The sequence below is a fragment of the Plasmodium knowlesi genome (assembly GCF_000006355.2).
Source record: "Plasmodium knowlesi strain H genome assembly, chromosome: 12".
Taxonomy (NCBI): Eukaryota; Apicomplexa; class Aconoidasida; order Haemosporida; family Plasmodiidae; genus Plasmodium; species Plasmodium knowlesi.
The window spans coordinates 575,502-593,513 of NC_011913.2; the positions used below are offsets into that span (position 1 = coordinate 575,502).

Genomic DNA, 18,012 nt, shown 5'->3' on the forward strand with positions numbered 1-18,012 from the left:
TTAACTTCTTTTTACCTTTTTATTTTTTTATTTTTTTATTTTTTTTATTTTTTTATTTTTCTTCCCCTTATCAATCAAATGAACTTTCCTTTCTTAATGTTTTTACAAAAGTATAATTAAAAAAAAAAAAAAAAAAAAAAAATGAATGTATGAATGAATATACGAATGAATGTATGAATGAATGAATGAGAAGTGTACAACATAAAGGGGCTATGTAGAAATCGTTGTTCTTTCCCCTAGAGAAAAAACTGCGCGTCACGGAAAATGGACAATGTCGTGGAGAAACCTTTTCTCAATTTTTTCCACTATATTTCAGTCCCATCTTTTTTTATCCAACGCTTTCATTTTGCTCTGTCCTCACCTTGAGCACCTGAATATACTGATTTATTTTTTCAAGCAGTAGAGTATTGTGTCTACGGACCTCATTTAATTGATTATTTTTCTGAGCGAGTTCCTTATGAAGCAAATTCATATATCTGTTATTCTCAATTTCTGTGTTTTTAATTTCCTGTATAATTCCTTTTTTTTTTTTCTCCTGATATTTTTTTTCCAAATCGTTAAAATCAAAAATTAAATCATGTTTTTTCAATTTATTTTTTAGTGCATTTTTTTTATCGTTCATATTTTTATATAGCTTATTATTTACATGTTCCAATTCTGCATTTTCCCTTTTTAGCGTTGTGTATATTTTAGTTAATTCTTCTTTCCTGTGTATCAGTTTTTCCATTTTTTCGATAATGTCTCTGTACTGCTCTCTGCTGATGATAGCGCACTGGCTGCTCAAATTTAAACGGTACTTTTTTTTATCATAGAGATAGTCTATATTTCTTAATTTAGAAAATTTTACAAGTATGTAGAACTTAACTTGGGAGATATATTTTTTTTTGTCTTCCTCAATTACTTTCATTTCTTCATTTAGCATGTGGACTTCCTTCTCGATGTTTTTTTTTTTTGTCAGTAATTTTCTCTGCTCGTTTTTTTTATATTCTATATTTTTCTTTATGTTGTTTATTCCGTTCAAAATGGACATGTTTTCTCTTTTTATTTTTTCGATTTGCTCCGTTTTGTTCAATCCATTTTTCTTCAGTGGGTCCACCTGATCGGCGTCATCCACGTGATCTGCTTGATCATTCTCCTGTGTCTGTGTTTGTCCAAGTTCGGCACATTTGGTCGCGGGGTTTTCATTATCGTCTTCTTCCTCGGCTGGCGCACCACCCTTCGAATACCCTCCATCACTCTCGTCTGACGCCTCGTCCTGATTTTTCCGAAGCCCCTTAATAAGTGTCTTGTAGCAGAGGCTGTCTTCTCCTATCATTTCTTTTACCCTTTGGAGGTTTTTATCCTTTTGTTCCTGTGCGAAATGGTACAAAAACAGGGGTGTAGTGATTGAGGCACACTCATATACAACTTGTTGCATGTTTTACCACTCCCTTCCAGGGCGAAGTATTTCGTCTGTCTTATGGAGGAAAATTTTCTTTTGAAAAATAACATGGGCAAGTTGGCACTCACATTGTGGCAATCCAACTCGTAGACCAACATTTGCATTTCCTGAATATATGTATTCATCTGATTATCCAGGATGCTCAACTCTTTTGTAAACACCTTCCTTTGCTTCTTTAACTTCACCTCCCTCTTTCGCAACTGCATTAATATACTATTTTTTTCATCTATGGAAACAATTTTGAGGGAAATAAATTTTATTATCCGAATGGCTTCTACCTTCTTCATGTGTAGCAACCTTACCTCTTCAGCAAATTTCTTTCTGATTTTTTCCAACTGTCTTTCGATCTGCTCTTTCTTGTAATCTTTGTTTTTCCTTTCAAAGTAGTTCCGCTCAAAATTGATATTTTTTATTTTCGCCACGCATGTTCCTTTCTTCTTTAGGATAAACTGTTCAAGATGATTCAGCATGGAAGATGCTGCCTTCTCTGACCCACGCGTGGTGTCCACTTGCTTCGAATGGGAAGGGGCCATCTCGGGGGAGGTAGCCATTTCTGGCAAGGGGGATTCCATCTGATCATAAGAAGGACAAGCACTCTTCACTTCAGGTTCCATTCCTTCCCCTTGTTCCGCTTTACCGCATGGTGCCTTCTCCTTTTTCAGGGCTTCCTTCAAAAAAAGTACTTCATCGTGCATCTGCGCCATTCGCTGGAGGAGCAATTTGTTGGGGAGGGGGTGAAAACATGATAATGCAAAAATTGAAACTGCAGAAAAAAGGACACAACAGTAGGAATACTCACATCCCACTTTTACTCCCAATGTACCTCCTCCATCTGTGACATCACCGCACGAAAATCCTCGTTGAACATCTCCTTGATGAAATTAATCTGGTGCACGAGCTTCCTCTTGTCTTCTTCGTATTTACTAATGATCTCCCTAAGCGGTGAGAGAAAAAAAAAAAAAAAAAAAAAAAAAAAAAAAAAAAAATGATAAAGTATCTATATCTCAGGAGAGGGTATCATTAGAGGAGAAATAATGCTACACATGTATGTGCCTTGGGGGAAAAAGCCATCTGCTTTGTAATGCAATAATGGGACAGGAGTAATGGGATGGCATTCTCTCGGACGGGAGATTGAGATCACCCATACGTTATGCTCGATATCCTTCGGGGGGGGCGCGGGGGCGTGGCAGCCTTTTCCATCTGGTCAAGCTGAGCAAGTACATGTTCATACATTTTAATAATTTTTTTCTTTTGGCATATTTCTTCAATTTTTTCTTCATTATTTACAATTTTTAGCTTTTGATTTTTCTGTCTGTTGTCGTTAAATTGATGGAGGCACTGATTCACTTCGTTCATAAGTTGGACTTCATTTTTAATTTTCCTCTTGTTGGATTTTTTTTTTTTTTTTTTTACAAATTCGTTCAGGCGGTTATTTTTCAAGTACATTTTTATGCACGTCATAGTTAGTGGAGCTTTTCCATCCATTTCATGGGAAGTTAGAGTGTGTCTAGAACATTTCAATCGTTGATATGTCCGGATAAGATAGCGAATTCTTTCATCATACTCGCGTTGGTTGTACGTGAATACTTTTTCATATTCTTTTATTTTGTCCTTGAGGTGTTTGTAGATCCTTTTGGACATGTCTACATCAATGAGAAATTTTTTTTTTTTTAAAAATTTTGTATATTTTTTTTTTAGTTTGTTAATTTTCATGTTCATATTTTTTTTATGTAAAAGTGCCCTCTTTACATTTTCTTCATTCTCCTTTGCTTCTTTCATTTCTCGTAAACTGTACAGAATGTCTTCATCCTGGACCGCCTCATTCGTGTTAAAGATGGTAATCATGTTACGTTGGTCGTAATTTAAAATAAGATTTATTTTTTTTTTCTGTTCTTCAATTTTTTCCTTCTCCTCTTCTTTGTTGTTATTCTGGATAAAGTTCCAAATGTCCATAATTTCGTTACCTTCGGAGCGCCCCTTATCATCCTCAGGGTTCTTTGGGGTTGTCTCCTCTTCTGGGATTCCCCCTCTGGTGCCACCGGATAATTCCCCTTCCAGTCGTTGCTCATTTTTGAAAAGTTGCATGAGGAATGCTACATCAGAGCGGATATCTTCCAACGTGAAAGGAATAATATTTTTTTTTTTTTTTTTTTTTGTCACAAATTTTTCTACAATATAGTCGTGAATTTCTTCGATGAAAAATTGGTACAAGGAATCCATGGTTAAGTGTGGCATTTCCGAGCTTGTAGATTTTTCCATTTGTGTATCTCTTCCGAAACGTTGTATCCATCGGTGCGCACTCACATGGTATCTCTTTAAAACATTAAACAGGTGTACGAAGAAAAAGTGAAAATCCAATTTTATATAATTATTTCCGAGACTAACAAAAATGTATTGTCTTTTCTTTTCTCCTTCGTTTACGTAAATGTTGCGAACTTTCTCATACAGTGGGATTTTAACTCGATAATATAGAAAAAAATATTTTGTTGAAAAGACAAAAATGTTGTTATGGTTTGTTAAGCAGAAGAGTAGATGATTCGCTTCATTAACGATCATGCTAACTATGGATACCCTTGGGGGAAAATTTTTTCGGGCAATTTTATACACCACGGTTGGACGCAAAATGGTCCTTCTTCGGTCATTCTCCACTCTGTATCTCCGATTACACCTTCCATTAAGCTGTAAAAAAAAAATGCAATTATTTTTTATCCCCTCAGTTGTTAGCACAAACCCATTATCATTCATTTTTGCTAAGCACGAAATATTTATTTCGAGGCTCTTCCCAGTGCTTAATTTATTTTTTTTATTTTTTTTTTCCTCCTCTGCATTTTCTTTTTCTTCTTCTTTCCTTTTGTCCCTCTCCAGATTTACGCTCAAGCAGGTGGGATATTTTTTTCGTCTTTTTTCCAGCTTGTTCATCACAGACTCACTAAACAATGTTTCTACATATTTCTGTAGGTTCTTCCTTTTGTTCTTAAAGATGGATAATTGTATGGAGGATTCTTTTTTCTCTATCTCCTCCTCTGTGCCCCTCGTGAGGCTCATTTTATCTCTGTAGAAGTTCATTTTCTCGTACTCCCCTTCTGATATGTCGCTAGCCGAACTATTCACGGGGGAGTCGCCTTCGCTCTCGCTATATTCGGTGTGACTACTAGCTCTGTCCATCACCGAGCTGTTTTCTGCGCTTTTCCTTCCCCTGGAGGCATATAGGTAGGACTCATCCTCCGTGGAGTGAAACTTCACCTCGAGGATTTCGTACTGGATGCGAAGATCGTAAGGATTTTCCTCGCTTGCAGAGGGTAGCGGTGTTTGTAACGCTGATTGGGGACAACCCCCTGGTGTATGTGGCGACTGTGGATATTCCCCTGATGTATATGCCGATCCATCCGATATGTGTTCCGCCAGCCGATCTACGCAAACCCGGAAGAGGAGATTGCGCACCCCGAGGATGTAGAAAGACCGGGTGGACGGCAAGTAGAAAGAGCCCCTCAGCTCCGTTTCGCAAATCCTCAAATATCCCAATGGCTTAAACACATTCTCATGTTTGTACAAAAAAAAAACGTACTCCTCCTCCTGCGAGATGACACATATATATTTACAACATTCGCTTTTCTCAATGTCGATGATCGGGTTATTGCTCGTCTTTACACAAGTCACAACGTCCAGAAAGAGTTGCTTCATTTTTACTATGTATATAACTCCATTATTAAAGCCAATGCAGAAAAAAAAAAAATTATTTTCACAGTAGAGGTACTTAACACAGGTTATGAAGTCTCGAAATTTATGAAGACAATAATTCCTTTCCATTTTCTTCTCATCCAATTCGTAATTAAAAACTTTCCCATTATAGCTAAAGCTGAAAATATTATTTTTCCAGGAGAAAATATTTTTTATTTTGCTGTTATGTGTGTAAAAAAATGTACTTAAATCGCCGTAGTTATTTTTTTTTGAAGAATATATGGTACAGTTTTTTTTATCGATCAGGAGGAAGAACTTTTCATGAGAAATTATTTTGCTTATATTAACTTGGATAGACACATCTTTTTCCAGTTTAACGAACAATTCCTTTTGCGTAGAGAGACTAGCTAGGTTGAATTCGCAGGCCCATCTACGAGAAAGGGATAACGCGTCATGGATGTACTTTTAATAAGGTGTATTGATATGGATGAGTATTTTTAACAAGGTGTATTTGTTGTAACCCCATAATTTACTTACAATTTGAGCGAGTCCCCATCTTTCGTAGTTATGTATCCGTCGTAGTAATGTACGTAGCACATATTTCTGTGGAAGTGAACTTGTCCATTTTCATTTTTGATTATCCATTTTTCCACGAGATCCTGTAATATGCATGCGAAAAGGGGGGCATCTCCCTTGGATTACCTATTTAGCATACTTAACGAGTGGGGAGGGACACTCCATGCATTTCACACTGTAAAGTTATTCTATGTGCTCTACACAGTTGAATGATGAACACCCCTCCATGTAAGAACTAACTTTCAGTAGGAAGAGTCTTCCATCGGATGTCCCGATCAGAATATTTTTCTCGCAGAATCCAAAGCAATTCACTTGCACCGTTGGGTCAATTTCCAGGTTCTTTTCTTTAACTTTAAGGCCTAAAAAAAAAAAAAAAAAATGACTCATATTGTGTTTGCAAAAAAAAAAAAAAAAAAAAAAAAAAGAAAAGAAAGAAAAGAAAAGAAAAAAAAGCATGAGAAGACATTATGTGGACGGAAAATCAGTAAAATACATTAATTTCTCATCAGACGAAGTCGTGTTGATATTTTTGTAACGGTTGTGAAGAATATTCCCCGACGATGCGCAAAGGCGGAGGCCCACCTGTGTATGTCCGTTCCAAGTTCCACAAAAATAGCTTCTTTTTCCGTAAAATTAAAAAAAAATCATAGTACCTACAGAAGGGGGAAATAAGAAGAGGTAAATAAGAAGGGGTAAATAAGAAAGGGTAAATAAGAAGGGATAAATGCACATGTTCCACACATGTATGTCCAATTGCTTGTTCTATCCCTTTTAAGGGTTAGCGCATTTCCTCCGTTTGATGTCTAGCCACCTTATTCACTCTTAAAACATATTTATTACTGTTCAATGTTGCAGTATTCCTGATGCAGATACATGTTCAGAATAAAAGTTTTTTTTTCTGAATCCAGAACCTTCAATATCCGTTTATTTGTTATCAACACGAAGTAGTTATTATCCTTCTGGACAAAAATTTTTTCGTAGAAATCAAGATCATCTAATTTTATTTCTTCCTTCAAGTTCTGTCCTTCCATGCAATATATTTGTATGCCTGCATGTGGGGAGTATGCATGTTGGAGGGGGCAGAATCAGTATTGTACAGAACGTGGATGTGTTCAAACAAAATTAACCCCTTCCGTCCTTGGAGGAGCTTATGAAAAATTCAACGTATTGTAGAGATGGCCAGATATAATAATGCGGCGTTTGTGTGCGTACTATTGTTCAGCACGTTGGAGAGGCACCATCTCATTTTGCCGTTCCTCCACGCGCATTACATGAACAACGAGCGGATCCATACAAGACAACTATGAGGGAGTCTTCATGCAAGACTGAGCAAGTGATAACGTAATCATTCTTCGTAAACAAACTCCTCAATGATTTTATTACAGGGTTGTAAATGTTTATTACATTGTGCAGGAAAAACACGATGTTATTATTTTTCAGGAGAAATATATCCACGTTTAAGTTAACTCCATAGAGATCCTTTTCCCTTATCAAATTGTATGGGATATGTTCTTCATTGCATAGGTGTGCTTCTCTATCCACTGCTCCTTCATATTTGTTCGTTTCATCTTCTCTGGCATATTCTTCCCCCTCGAGGGAAGTGCTCAAATGGATAGTGCTCAGATTTGGCGTCTCGTCATTTCGGTTAATGCTGTTGAAAATATTTCTTCTGAATTTACAAAAGACGGATATTTTTTTCGAGAAAAGGGATGGTGTCTGCATTTTGGTAGTGTATACTCATGACATGTGCTATGTACACTGTGCGCAGAGCTTATACTTTTCCACCCGAGGGGATGGAATGTAGGCAGAGTCACATCAGAGCTACATTCCCGCGACCCAGAAGTTTAATCTACCACGGTGAAGTGCCTCGTACATGCTGTGAAATTTACAAGTGGTGGGAAAAAAAAAAAAAAAACTGTTGATGATTCATTTTCTGTGATCGATGGTGATTCCACTTTGAATTCTGGGGAGAGTATGCACAAAAAAAAAAAAAAAACGGTGTAGGAAATCCCAGACATTTTTGTGCACACATGAACAAGCATTTTTTTTTTTTTTTTTTTTTTTTTTTATGCAAACACAATATGGGTCATTTTTTTTTTTTTTTCATAATTCTTTCCTTTTAACTTTGAATGGGAGAATTACATGTTGGTTAAGATGAATTGATAAATCCTATAAAACATTACACTCATAATCGTACCACGTGGACGAGTCTTAAGCTGTGGTCTTCCGTCCTATTCCCTCTAAAAAATTCAACTCACACACATGGCTTGTATGTATGCGCGCAGGGGGAAGGGGAAATGCCGTTGGGTCCCAAATGACGCTACACTTACTAGGAGGAGACACATACAAATTGGTATAAAACAATTTGGGATATTAAAGCTAATTATTTTTAAATAAGTTTTATTAAAAAGGGGAAGAAACAGGAAAATGTGGGAAGTGAAAAAAGTACACAGGTAAAGGACGGAAGGAAAATAACGAAAAAGGCAATAATATTGTGCAAAAAAAAAAAAAAAAAAAAAAAAAAAAAAAAAAAAAATCCTTGTTCAGGCGGTAAGATAGTCGAACAGGGAACCTATAAAACAAAATGGTTGTACTTTGGTGAAGATGTAAAAGGGAAATGCCCTCCGTGTGTGATCAAAAGGAGGAATGTGCATTTCCTCTTTGAGAAGTTCTTGGTTTCTTTCTACAGTTGTTAATATTTCATACACGCTGTGGATGGGCGCTCTTCGAACCCAGCAAATGCATCGTTCTGCTGTGCGCGACCAATGCCTACTTCAGGTTCCACACTTCGATGTCCATAATGTGGAAGTCGCGACCAGTGGAGATAAGGGGTGGGGAGAAGAAGGACTCGGATGAGTGTGTCTTTCCAACCTTGACATCCTTATCAATGAAGAGAGCGATATCGTTCCCGCCAATGTAAATTCCATCGCGTATAAGCACAAGCGTGTTATTTCTGCCTGACCATTTGTAAAACTTAAAATGGGTGTTAAAGGTACACAGAAAAGCAGAGCTCTTGTCGGAACAGTTCACAAAATTGAGATCTCTGGTAAGGGAAAAGGGGCAAAAGAAACCCACCAAATCATAATCGAAAGTTTTTAAAATAAGTATCATGGGTTTCCTTTTATTCTTTTCTGTTCTTTCGACAAGTACTTGAAAACTGTATCCATCCTTCTTCGAGCAGTAAGTTAAAAAAGGATCTAAGGACCTTAAATTACTAGGAATCTTCTCCCATATATTTTGCCAGTGTAAAGAATTTATTAATCTCGAATTATCATTCAGTCTAGGTCTATAAAAAGTTTTCATTTTAACATTCATGAGATAAGGAGAGGGGCATTTGGTTGAAAACTTTAGCTGTTTCTCTTTGCTCTTTAACTTAAACCGATACGCAATCTGTGTAAGTTCATTAATTGTTAAGTATGGATGCATGCAAATGTGATAAAGTATATTTTCCACTTGTTCTATATTTGTGCATTTCAATAAATCGTTCTCGAAAAATTTTAACAAAGCTAAACAGTACAGACATAACGTTTTTTGTCCTTCAAATATATAAATTCCATAAATCCTTAAGACAAAATCAAATGGAAGCATGCGGGAGAAGCCATCCTGGATACATCTCGCAGTCCATGCTGCTAAATCAAAATTTAAGGTCCTCAAATAATGATAACACTTTGGAAGAAACTGAATAAATGAATTTAAGATATATTTTACGTACTTGACAAAATCCTTTCTTTTATATATAAAGAAGGGTACCTCCTTATTCTTCATGGTATCTATTCCTTTTTTTATTAGACAGTGTATGATGCAATATACTACGGAAGCTTTGAAATAGATAAGGAGAATTATGCAGAGGTTTGGTATTATTGGTGCGAATTCAATGTCGTTTCCAAAGTTGTTGTTTATGGCCCATAGGAGCTTCTTAATTTCGTGCTTGCCGTTATCGTTAAGTAGAGCTGTCAGTTCCGTGGCATCATCCAGGTTGTACACATTGGGAGGGTAAGTCCCTCCCGCACCACCTCCAATGTTGTGGTTGCCAGGGTTGGCACTTCTCACAGCGTTGGAAGAATTCACACCGTTCGCACCGTTCGCACCGTTAACCCCGTTAGTGTTGGTCACTCCATTTTCATAAAACTTGTTGTACAACTCCTTCTCCAGGTTAGGGTTATCCTTACTGTTGTATTCCACGGAGGCATATTTTTTCTCCATTTTGTTCGTCTGCTCTTCTTGAATCTTCTTCCCCCGAGGGACCTCCTTTCCGCTAGCGTCACCTTTCATTTCAGTCTTACTCACATTCTTCTCCTTATAAACCGACCCCTTCCTTGGGTCTGCATTTTCCTGATTCTCTGCACCACTCGCTGCGTGCGCATCTTCCCTTGACTCACACTTGAAATTTATTTTTTTTTTCTCCTTCATTTTTTCACCAACCCTCCGTTCGCTTTCGTTCCCTTCACTTACATCGCTCACTTGGCTCTTTTCATCGTTCAGTGGGTGGCTCGCCGGCAGATGGAAATTTTCCAATTCGTCCGCGTCAGCCTCCTCCCTCATTGTCCCCATCCCCCTGGTAGGATTCTTAATCAAATTCCTTTTCATGCCGGATGAGGATAGTGGTTCCTTCTTTCCTGGGGTTCCTTCTCCCAATTTTGTCGCTCCTTCAAAGGATAAGCCCAAGGGAGGACTCATTTTTCCAATTCTAGAAAAGAACGTCTGCTTCTTGTCTTCCTTCTTTCTTACACCATCAGTCTGTCCCTGCACATGGTCTTTCTTTTCGTGTTTACTAATAATGATTCGGTAGTTTTTCTTCCTGCTTCTACCAACCGTTTCGATACGCCCCGGGGAAAGGCTCTCATGATGACGATTCCTCTCCAATAACCCGCTTTCTCTGATGGAAGTAAACGTGTTATATTGAGTAACCATCCCTGTATTGTTCAGGCTGGAGGAAAAAATAGACCCACGATCTCCACTACGGGTATGCTTCTTCTCCGTTTTTATCCTCCCTTCTCCATCTTCTTCCTCCGTCCCATCCTCGTATACATTCCCCGTGTCGAAATTCTTCTTTTTCTTTCCACCTTGTCTACGATGATCTCCTTCACTCCTGTATACATTCGCAAATTTCATCATATCCGTCTCCGAATCTTTCGACTTTTTTTTTTTATAGAAAATTTTTTTCAATTTTCCAAAAAGAGACTTCTTCCCTCCGTCGTTGTTCTTCTTGTCCAAATCGACCACTCGATGATTCATATATTTTCTGCTCACGTCGAGAGTGTCCGTTCGCTTATTCTCCATGTCTTCCTCATTAAACTCGCTCAGTTTCACGATAGATTCTCCGTCGTCTTCATCCTCATCTTCGTCGTTTCCTTGCGGTTTCCTCAGTCTGGGGTCGTAAGTGTGGTCCTCCCTCTTCCTTTCTATTCCATCATCGGATGAGCTACTTTCTGCTTGAAGGCAGGTTCGTGCAGATCCTCCACTACCACTGTTCGGGCTCCTTGCACGATCTCCCTCTCTGCAATTTAATTGCAATTTATCAGATGGTGGGTCATTCTGTCCAACACTTTTCGAAGATGACCATCCGTCCATGCAGATATCATCCCGTGACACTCCTTCGTTCTTCTTCTTTTTACTTTTCTCCTTACCGGAAGAGCCACTACCCACGGGCAATATTTCCCATTGCGGAATTATATTGTTCTTTTCCTTGTCCTTGATAAGGCTTCTTTTAATCAAAGAAGAAATGTGATCAGACAGTTTCCTTTCATTCTTCTGATTTGCCCTCTTTACACTGAATGCTTTTTTTAAAAAATTTCTTGTGCCATTATAACTGGAATATTTTTTTAAACGATAAGTGGAGCTATCATCTCCAGCTCCTCTTCCGTACATCCTTTCCTCTTCTCCACTTACTCCATTTGCAAACGAATCATCAGAGTTTTGAATCCCTCCGTGGTGCAAATTCCCGTCGTAATGTGACTTGGTTTTTCCATTATGGTAATTTAATTCTTTCTCTATTTTTTTCTTTCTCGTCGTTCGTAAGTATAATTTCGCTTTATTCATTTTCTCGGCCTGCTTCTTACTTATGATGTACTGTTCCGTCATGTAGTATTGTATGTGCAGATATTTGTTCGACTCGTATGCCTCCTTGTTTGAGTCCTTCCCTTCCATTTTAGTGGACAGCAAATTGTCTTTTGTATTTGCGCTAATGGATTGGTCACCATGGGAATTTGTACCAATAATTTTACTCGGGTGAATCCCCCCCATATTCTCATAGTTCGTTCCTCCTTTGGAGTAGTGGGTTGCTTCGCCCTTCTCATTTTCCGGTCTACCCGTGTCGTAATCCGGGCCGCTATTCGTATCATCTCCTCCATTGTGAAAAATAATTATGTCATCTTTGATGAGGATATTTTTTTCGCTTTCACTACAGTTGGACAATTTAAAACCAGACTCATTATGAATTTTCTCTCCATTTGTAGATAGATTGTCGATGTTTTTGCCTGCTTCTTCCTTTACGTTTTCCTTCCCTTCTGCTGATCTGTCGCTCACACCTATGTTGCCGGCGTGGTGTGCATTCACATCACCACCTCCCGCGGTGGAAATATCGCCCTTGTTTAAATTATCACTGGTGGTATTGTGCTCTAACTTTTCCCCATCTGCTTCTTCTGCAGTCTTATCGTCAAACTTTTCCACCTTACCCTTGTAGAAGCGATTAGACAAATTTTTAAAAATGAAGTTGCTCGAATAGGGGAGAACGGAATCGGATGCGACCCTCAGGTAGTTGTCGATCCTCTTACTCCTTAGCAATTTATTTTTCACATTTTCAATGTAGAAGAATTTTTTTTTTTTTTTTTTATTTGTGAACCCAAAATTTGGGGTACTCAACGTTTTGGGTTCTATCCAAAAGTTATGTTCAGGCAACAAATACTGGTCCTTTTTTTTTTCGTTCTCATTTGGATTGTTAAATAAAAGTTGTAAAATGTTACTTGTAGAATCATTAATGTTAAAATTATCATAATCCTCATGGTTCTCAATTTCTAGTTCCTCTATTTTTGTCTGCACACACATAATGTCTTCTTGCAACCCAAGGATTCCGCCGCAGAATGTTGGGCAATCGTTGAACAGGATGGATGGGATTTTATCTCCGAATGTGTTGTAGATGGTCGTTTCGTAAAAGTGCGGGAAATTTATAACAAAGTAGTTTACGTCGTTGGATCTCACCCAGATCAGGTGTTTGAGCGAGTCCGACACGCCTCTGCGAAGGGAGGGGGGGGGAGGAGATTAGTAAAATGGAATATGAGGTTACGTATATCATAGGAGGATATAGGGTAAATAGAAGAACTAGTATCGGTATACTAGCCCTTTTCTCACGGGATTGGCTAGCTGCTACCCCGTCACTCTTCACGACGATAACACTCATTCAAACCTTCTCAGAAGGTGCTTCACTTCCTTGTCCATTAAATTTGAGTCCGCGTTAAGGACCAGACTCAGGGATTTCTCGTTCCAGTGGCTGTGCTCATCCTTCTAATGGAGGGGCAGAAGAGGCGAATGGATGGAGAAGAAAATGAAAAATACACACCAGAGGGGTGAAGATATGTGCATGTTTAGCGAGGGAAGTAAGGGGTTCCTCTCAATAGGGAGCCTCGATTCTTAATCCACTGTCGCGGTACAATCATCCTCGCAACTTACGTCCGTGTTAGGATTCCTCCATTTTTCGTAGACCTCCAAGTTCAAGTAGATGTTGTTGTAAATATGGTTTTTGTTTATCAGATGGTTGTATTTATTTTTCTGCGCCTGAAATATCTCGTCTGTTTTCGTTCCCCTGTATATTTTTTTCATTTTCTGTAATTTATTTCTACATTTTTTTATCGATATGTATGGTTCTGGCACGGGGAGGGGCGTGAACAGGCGTACACATAGTTGTGTGCGTTGGGGGGAAGGACAGAGACGTAGATCGACTGTCACAAAGTAGAGAGGGACACCTAAATATGGAATGCAACCAACGGTGCACTGCTACCCCAGAGGAAATGTGGAAATAGAAAATGGCGGTCCAGAGAACAGAGGGTCCAAGGAACAAGGCATTAAGTGGAGCTACTTGAAGTGTTTTTAAATTACAAAATGGGATGTGCGTTCAAATGGAGATGACCGAGAAGGGGGGGGCGCACATGCACACACAGGAGTGTGGTTATATAAACATGCAGGGAAGTATAGCTTATACGAAGGATGTCAAATCATCCGCACGGGGTCGTGTCATACGCATCGGCGCCGAGTCGTACGCTCTGGTGCCTCCTCCTGCTTGTCCGTACGAGGATGTACATGCATACGCGCAGGGACATATCCGCATATTTGTGAAAGGGAACTTCATATATGTGTAAGTAGCACTACAGTAAAGAAAAGGAAGAAGGGAAAAATTTACAATTTCATAAACATTTAAATTGATATAAGACAATAAGAGGGGGGAGGAAGGAAACTTGTAATCATAAATAAAAGGGGGAGGTGGAGCAGAGTACTCGCACATGCAAAAAAATGTGTTCCTATATGTATACGTGCGTATAAACACACGCAAATGAACTGGCACATATGAACACGATCATGTGTACACGCACATGTGTGTCGTGTGTACGGGCGTGTTTTAAAAATTAGGGCGATGCGCGTAGGTGAACTTGTGCATGGAATCCTTTTTATACGGATGGGGAGGCACATTTCACGCTCATGGAGGGGGATGACGAGGTAAGGACGGAGTAAAAAGGGGGTAGCGCAAATGTGCATGAAGCGGAAGGTAACATAAAGGGGGAAAAAAAAAGAAAAAGGTGAAACGAAAGATAAAATACGGGTACGGGAAATATGACGTAACGGAAAAATAAAAGGAAAGGTTAATGTGAAAAGTTGAAATGAAGAAAAAAAATGCATGAAAAAAATTGAAGCGAAAAGGTGGGGTTTTGACGGTGAAGCGTAAAAAAAAAAAAAAAAAAAAAAAAAAAAGAAAAAGAAAAGGAAACGCACAGTAAGGCGATGAAGGCGAAATTTAAAAATTAAAGTGGAAAGAAATTTAAATTAAATTCAAATTAAATTTAAATTAAATTGAAATAAAATTAAATTAAAATGAAGTTGGAATTAAATAAAATAGGAGAACGAAAGTGAACTTGTTCGCTTTTTTTCTCTTAATAGACAAATGAGGGCAAAGTGGCTATTACGCTTGTTTAAAATATTTAAAGGAAAAGGGAAAAAACTGAAATTAGTAAAATAATTGATTGATAAATTAGGAAATTAAGGAGTTAGGAAATTCGGAAGTTGATATAATAGGAAAATGATAAATCCGTGGAATGATAAATTAGTGAATTTATGCCTTTTTTTTCTGCATGAAAGAATTTCATATTTTATTGTATAAGAAGAAGGGGATGAGCGTACATGTGTGCGGTATGTAAATAACAAGTGGCTCGAGGGCCACACCATCGAACGAACAGATGAATGGGATAACGAACGGGATGACGGACGGATGAAGTTAAGAATTCGTCATGGTGTGGACGCATACAGTCGAACATGCAGTTTAACGAGTGTGTATGGTGAGTTGGCTGGAAATTCAGTTCATAATTTGCACAGAACGAAAAGAGGAGAAGGGTACGGGTGGGCACGGTGCTCGAAATAACGGGTAAGCATGGGGAAATGGAAAAAAACAAAAAAAAAAAAAAAAGGACAAAGAGAAAATGTTATAAAGAAAGAACATATTTTTAAGGACTTCCTCCAAAGGGGAGGAAAACCTATTTATCATCTTATCATGAATCACCGCTTCGTATAAAACTGTTTTATGTAGTTAATGAGGGAGGATTCATTTTCCAAGTTCTTTTTTATATTTGGGCGAATAATGTGGGTGCTGTACATGATATTTACTTTTTCTTCTACAATTATGTTAGAAGTGATGGTCTCGGGTGATCGTTCGTAATCTTCAATGTTTAGGAATGTGTTGGAGTTTACCTTTTGTATTATTTGCACGTGGATATTTATATCGCTATACTTAAGGAGGCCCTGTTCGAATTTGGACGTCTCGACTATGGGAGAAATTCTGCACTCCCACTGGAGGGTGATAGGGTTGTGGGGAAGTAAGTAGGTGAAGGAGGGGTTGTTTCGAAGCAGTTGGTTCGAAGCAGTTGATTCGGGACGGGCAGTTCAGCACCGTCTATTCGACGCTGTCTATTGAACGCTGTTGGTGGAACACATTAAGGCATGAGTACAACATAAGTAGCGAAAACTACTTGGTGAAGAATTCCCCCTACCTTGATGCCATTGTGGACAAAGTTGTTGTAAAGGGATGTTCGCGGGCACACCTAATTGCCTTGGCCAATCCATAAATCGTTACATGGATGCGTTCCATCGTAAGACTCTATCTTTTAAATGTTCAGTTTTTCCCTCCATATACACTTGCACTGGCTTTCCGGTTTTATCTATGTGCAAGAAAGTTTTTCCTTCTCCCCCCCCCATAAAGCACGTAAAGCTAAACCCTAAAACCTTAATCCTATAAACTGCAACCTTATTATAACAACCCAACAACCTTATTCCAGCACCCCTACCACCTTATTCTGACACCCTCACCACCTTATTCTAACAACCTAACAGCATCATTCCAACACCACAACAACATCATTCCAGCACCCCTACAACATCATTCCAACACCCCAACAACATCATTCCAACACCCCAACAACACCATTCCAACACCCCAACAACATCATTCCAACACCCCCGAACAACATCATTCCAACACCCCTACAACCTTTATTCCAACACCCCTATCACCTTCCTCCTACACCCTGGGAACCTTATTCTGGCACCCTTAAAACCTTCTTCCTATACCCTAAAACCTTCTTCCTATTCCCTGAAGCCTTGTTCCAACATCCCTAAAACCTTTACTCCTATACCCTAAAACCTTACTCCTATACTCTTAGAACCTTACACCTAAAACCTCGAACCTTACTCCTATACCCTAGAACCTTACTCCTGTATCCTTAAAACCTTACTCCTATACCCTTCAACATTATTCCTATACCCTAAAATCTTATTTCCAACACCCTATAGCCTTTAATTTCTTCCCTTATTCTTCCTTCTTTATTTCCTTCTTCTTTTTCTTTTCTGTTCCTTTCTTTTATTTTCATTGCCAAAAAAAACAATAATATAAGAAGGAAAGGGAAGGTTTCTCGAAGGAAGGAAAATATGAAGGAAATTTTTGTTTAAGGGAGGGAAAGAAGGAAAAAGGTTTTCAAAGGGAAGCAAAAGAAGAAAGAAGGTTTAAAGGAGGGGAGGAATGTTTTGTCTAAGGGAAGGAAGGTGAAAGGAAGGTTCTTTCTTCGGTTTTTTGAACAACAATATGGCCTGGTACTTAACTCCCTAAGGGAAGAAGAAGAAGTTTTCAAAGTTGGAAAAGAAGAAAGAAGGTTCCTCAAAGGAAAGTAAGAAGAAAGAAGGTTTCTTAAAGGGAAGGAAAAGAAGAAAGAAGGTTTCTTAAAGGAGGAAGAAGAAGAAGGTTTAGGGGAAAGGAAAGAAGGTTCTTTCCTAGGTTATTAGAACAACAATATGGCCTGGCACTTAGCCACCCTGAGGGAAAGGAAGGAAAGTTTGTTTTAAGGGGGAATGAAAGAAGGAAGTTTTAAAGGAGGAAGAAAAAGAACGTTCTCTCTTCCGTTTTTAGAACAACAGGATATGGCCTGGTATTTTATTCTCCTTAGGGGATAAAAGAACCTGTTCTTTTTATAGGTTTTAAGGGAGGATAAAGATAGAAGGTTTCTTATGGGAGAAAAGAAGAAAGAAGATTTAAAGGGAAGGAAAAAAGATTTCTTAAGGAGAGAAGGAAAGAATGTTCCTTAAAGGACGGAAAATAGGAAGAAAGGTTCTTTCCTCGGTTTAGGGTTAGAACAACAATAATATATGGCCTGGTATTTTAGCCACCTTTAGGGGAAGAGAAAGAACCTTTTTTTTTTTTTTATATCTTTTTTTGAGAGAATGAAGGTGGATGTTTTTCAATGGGGGAAAAAGAAGGAAGGTTTTAAGGGCTGATGAAAGAAGGAAGGAGGTTTAAAGTGTAATGAAGGAGAAAAAGAATTTGGTACGTTTTCTATATGTAGGTACTACATATATATGCTAGGGGAACTTTCAATTATCCCTATATAAAATAGTAATGCACAGCGTGAGTGGGTTATGCGTGCTCAAGGATTTCTAGTGATGAATATTTCTTTGTTCTTAAATATATAGTAGGGAATAAATGGGTTCAGTTGTAATACAGTGTTATAAACCGTATAATATTGTTCAGTAATGTACAATTCAGTATTATAGGTAATGTAAAACCGGAAGAA

At 38.3% G+C, this 18,012-nt stretch overlaps 2 protein-coding genes across 2 annotated transcripts; both read right to left on the bottom strand.

Annotated features, from left to right (window-relative positions):
• Positions 1–328: 328 nt before the first annotated feature.
• PKNH_1213200 (conserved Plasmodium protein, unknown function) lies at positions 329–7,417 on the bottom strand (the record flags this gene model as incomplete). The annotated part of the gene is made up of 9 exons (XM_002260148.1): positions 329–1,351; positions 1,510–2,148; positions 2,265–2,376; positions 2,589–5,549; positions 5,657–5,778; positions 5,936–6,054; positions 6,278–6,348; positions 6,536–6,743; positions 6,967–7,417. 9 exons carry the CDS (start codon positions 7,415–7,417, stop codon positions 329–331), a joined length of 5,706 nt encoding a protein of 1,901 aa, XP_002260184.1.
• A 1,047-nt stretch (positions 7,418–8,464) lies between these two features.
• PKNH_1213300 (rab GTPase activator, putative) lies at positions 8,465–13,510 on the bottom strand (the record flags this gene model as incomplete). The annotated part of the gene is made up of 3 exons (XM_002260149.1): positions 8,465–12,926; positions 13,098–13,195; positions 13,361–13,510. 3 exons carry the CDS (start codon positions 13,508–13,510, stop codon positions 8,465–8,467), a joined length of 4,710 nt encoding a protein of 1,569 aa, XP_002260185.1.
• Positions 13,511–18,012: the final 4,502 nt, after the last annotated feature.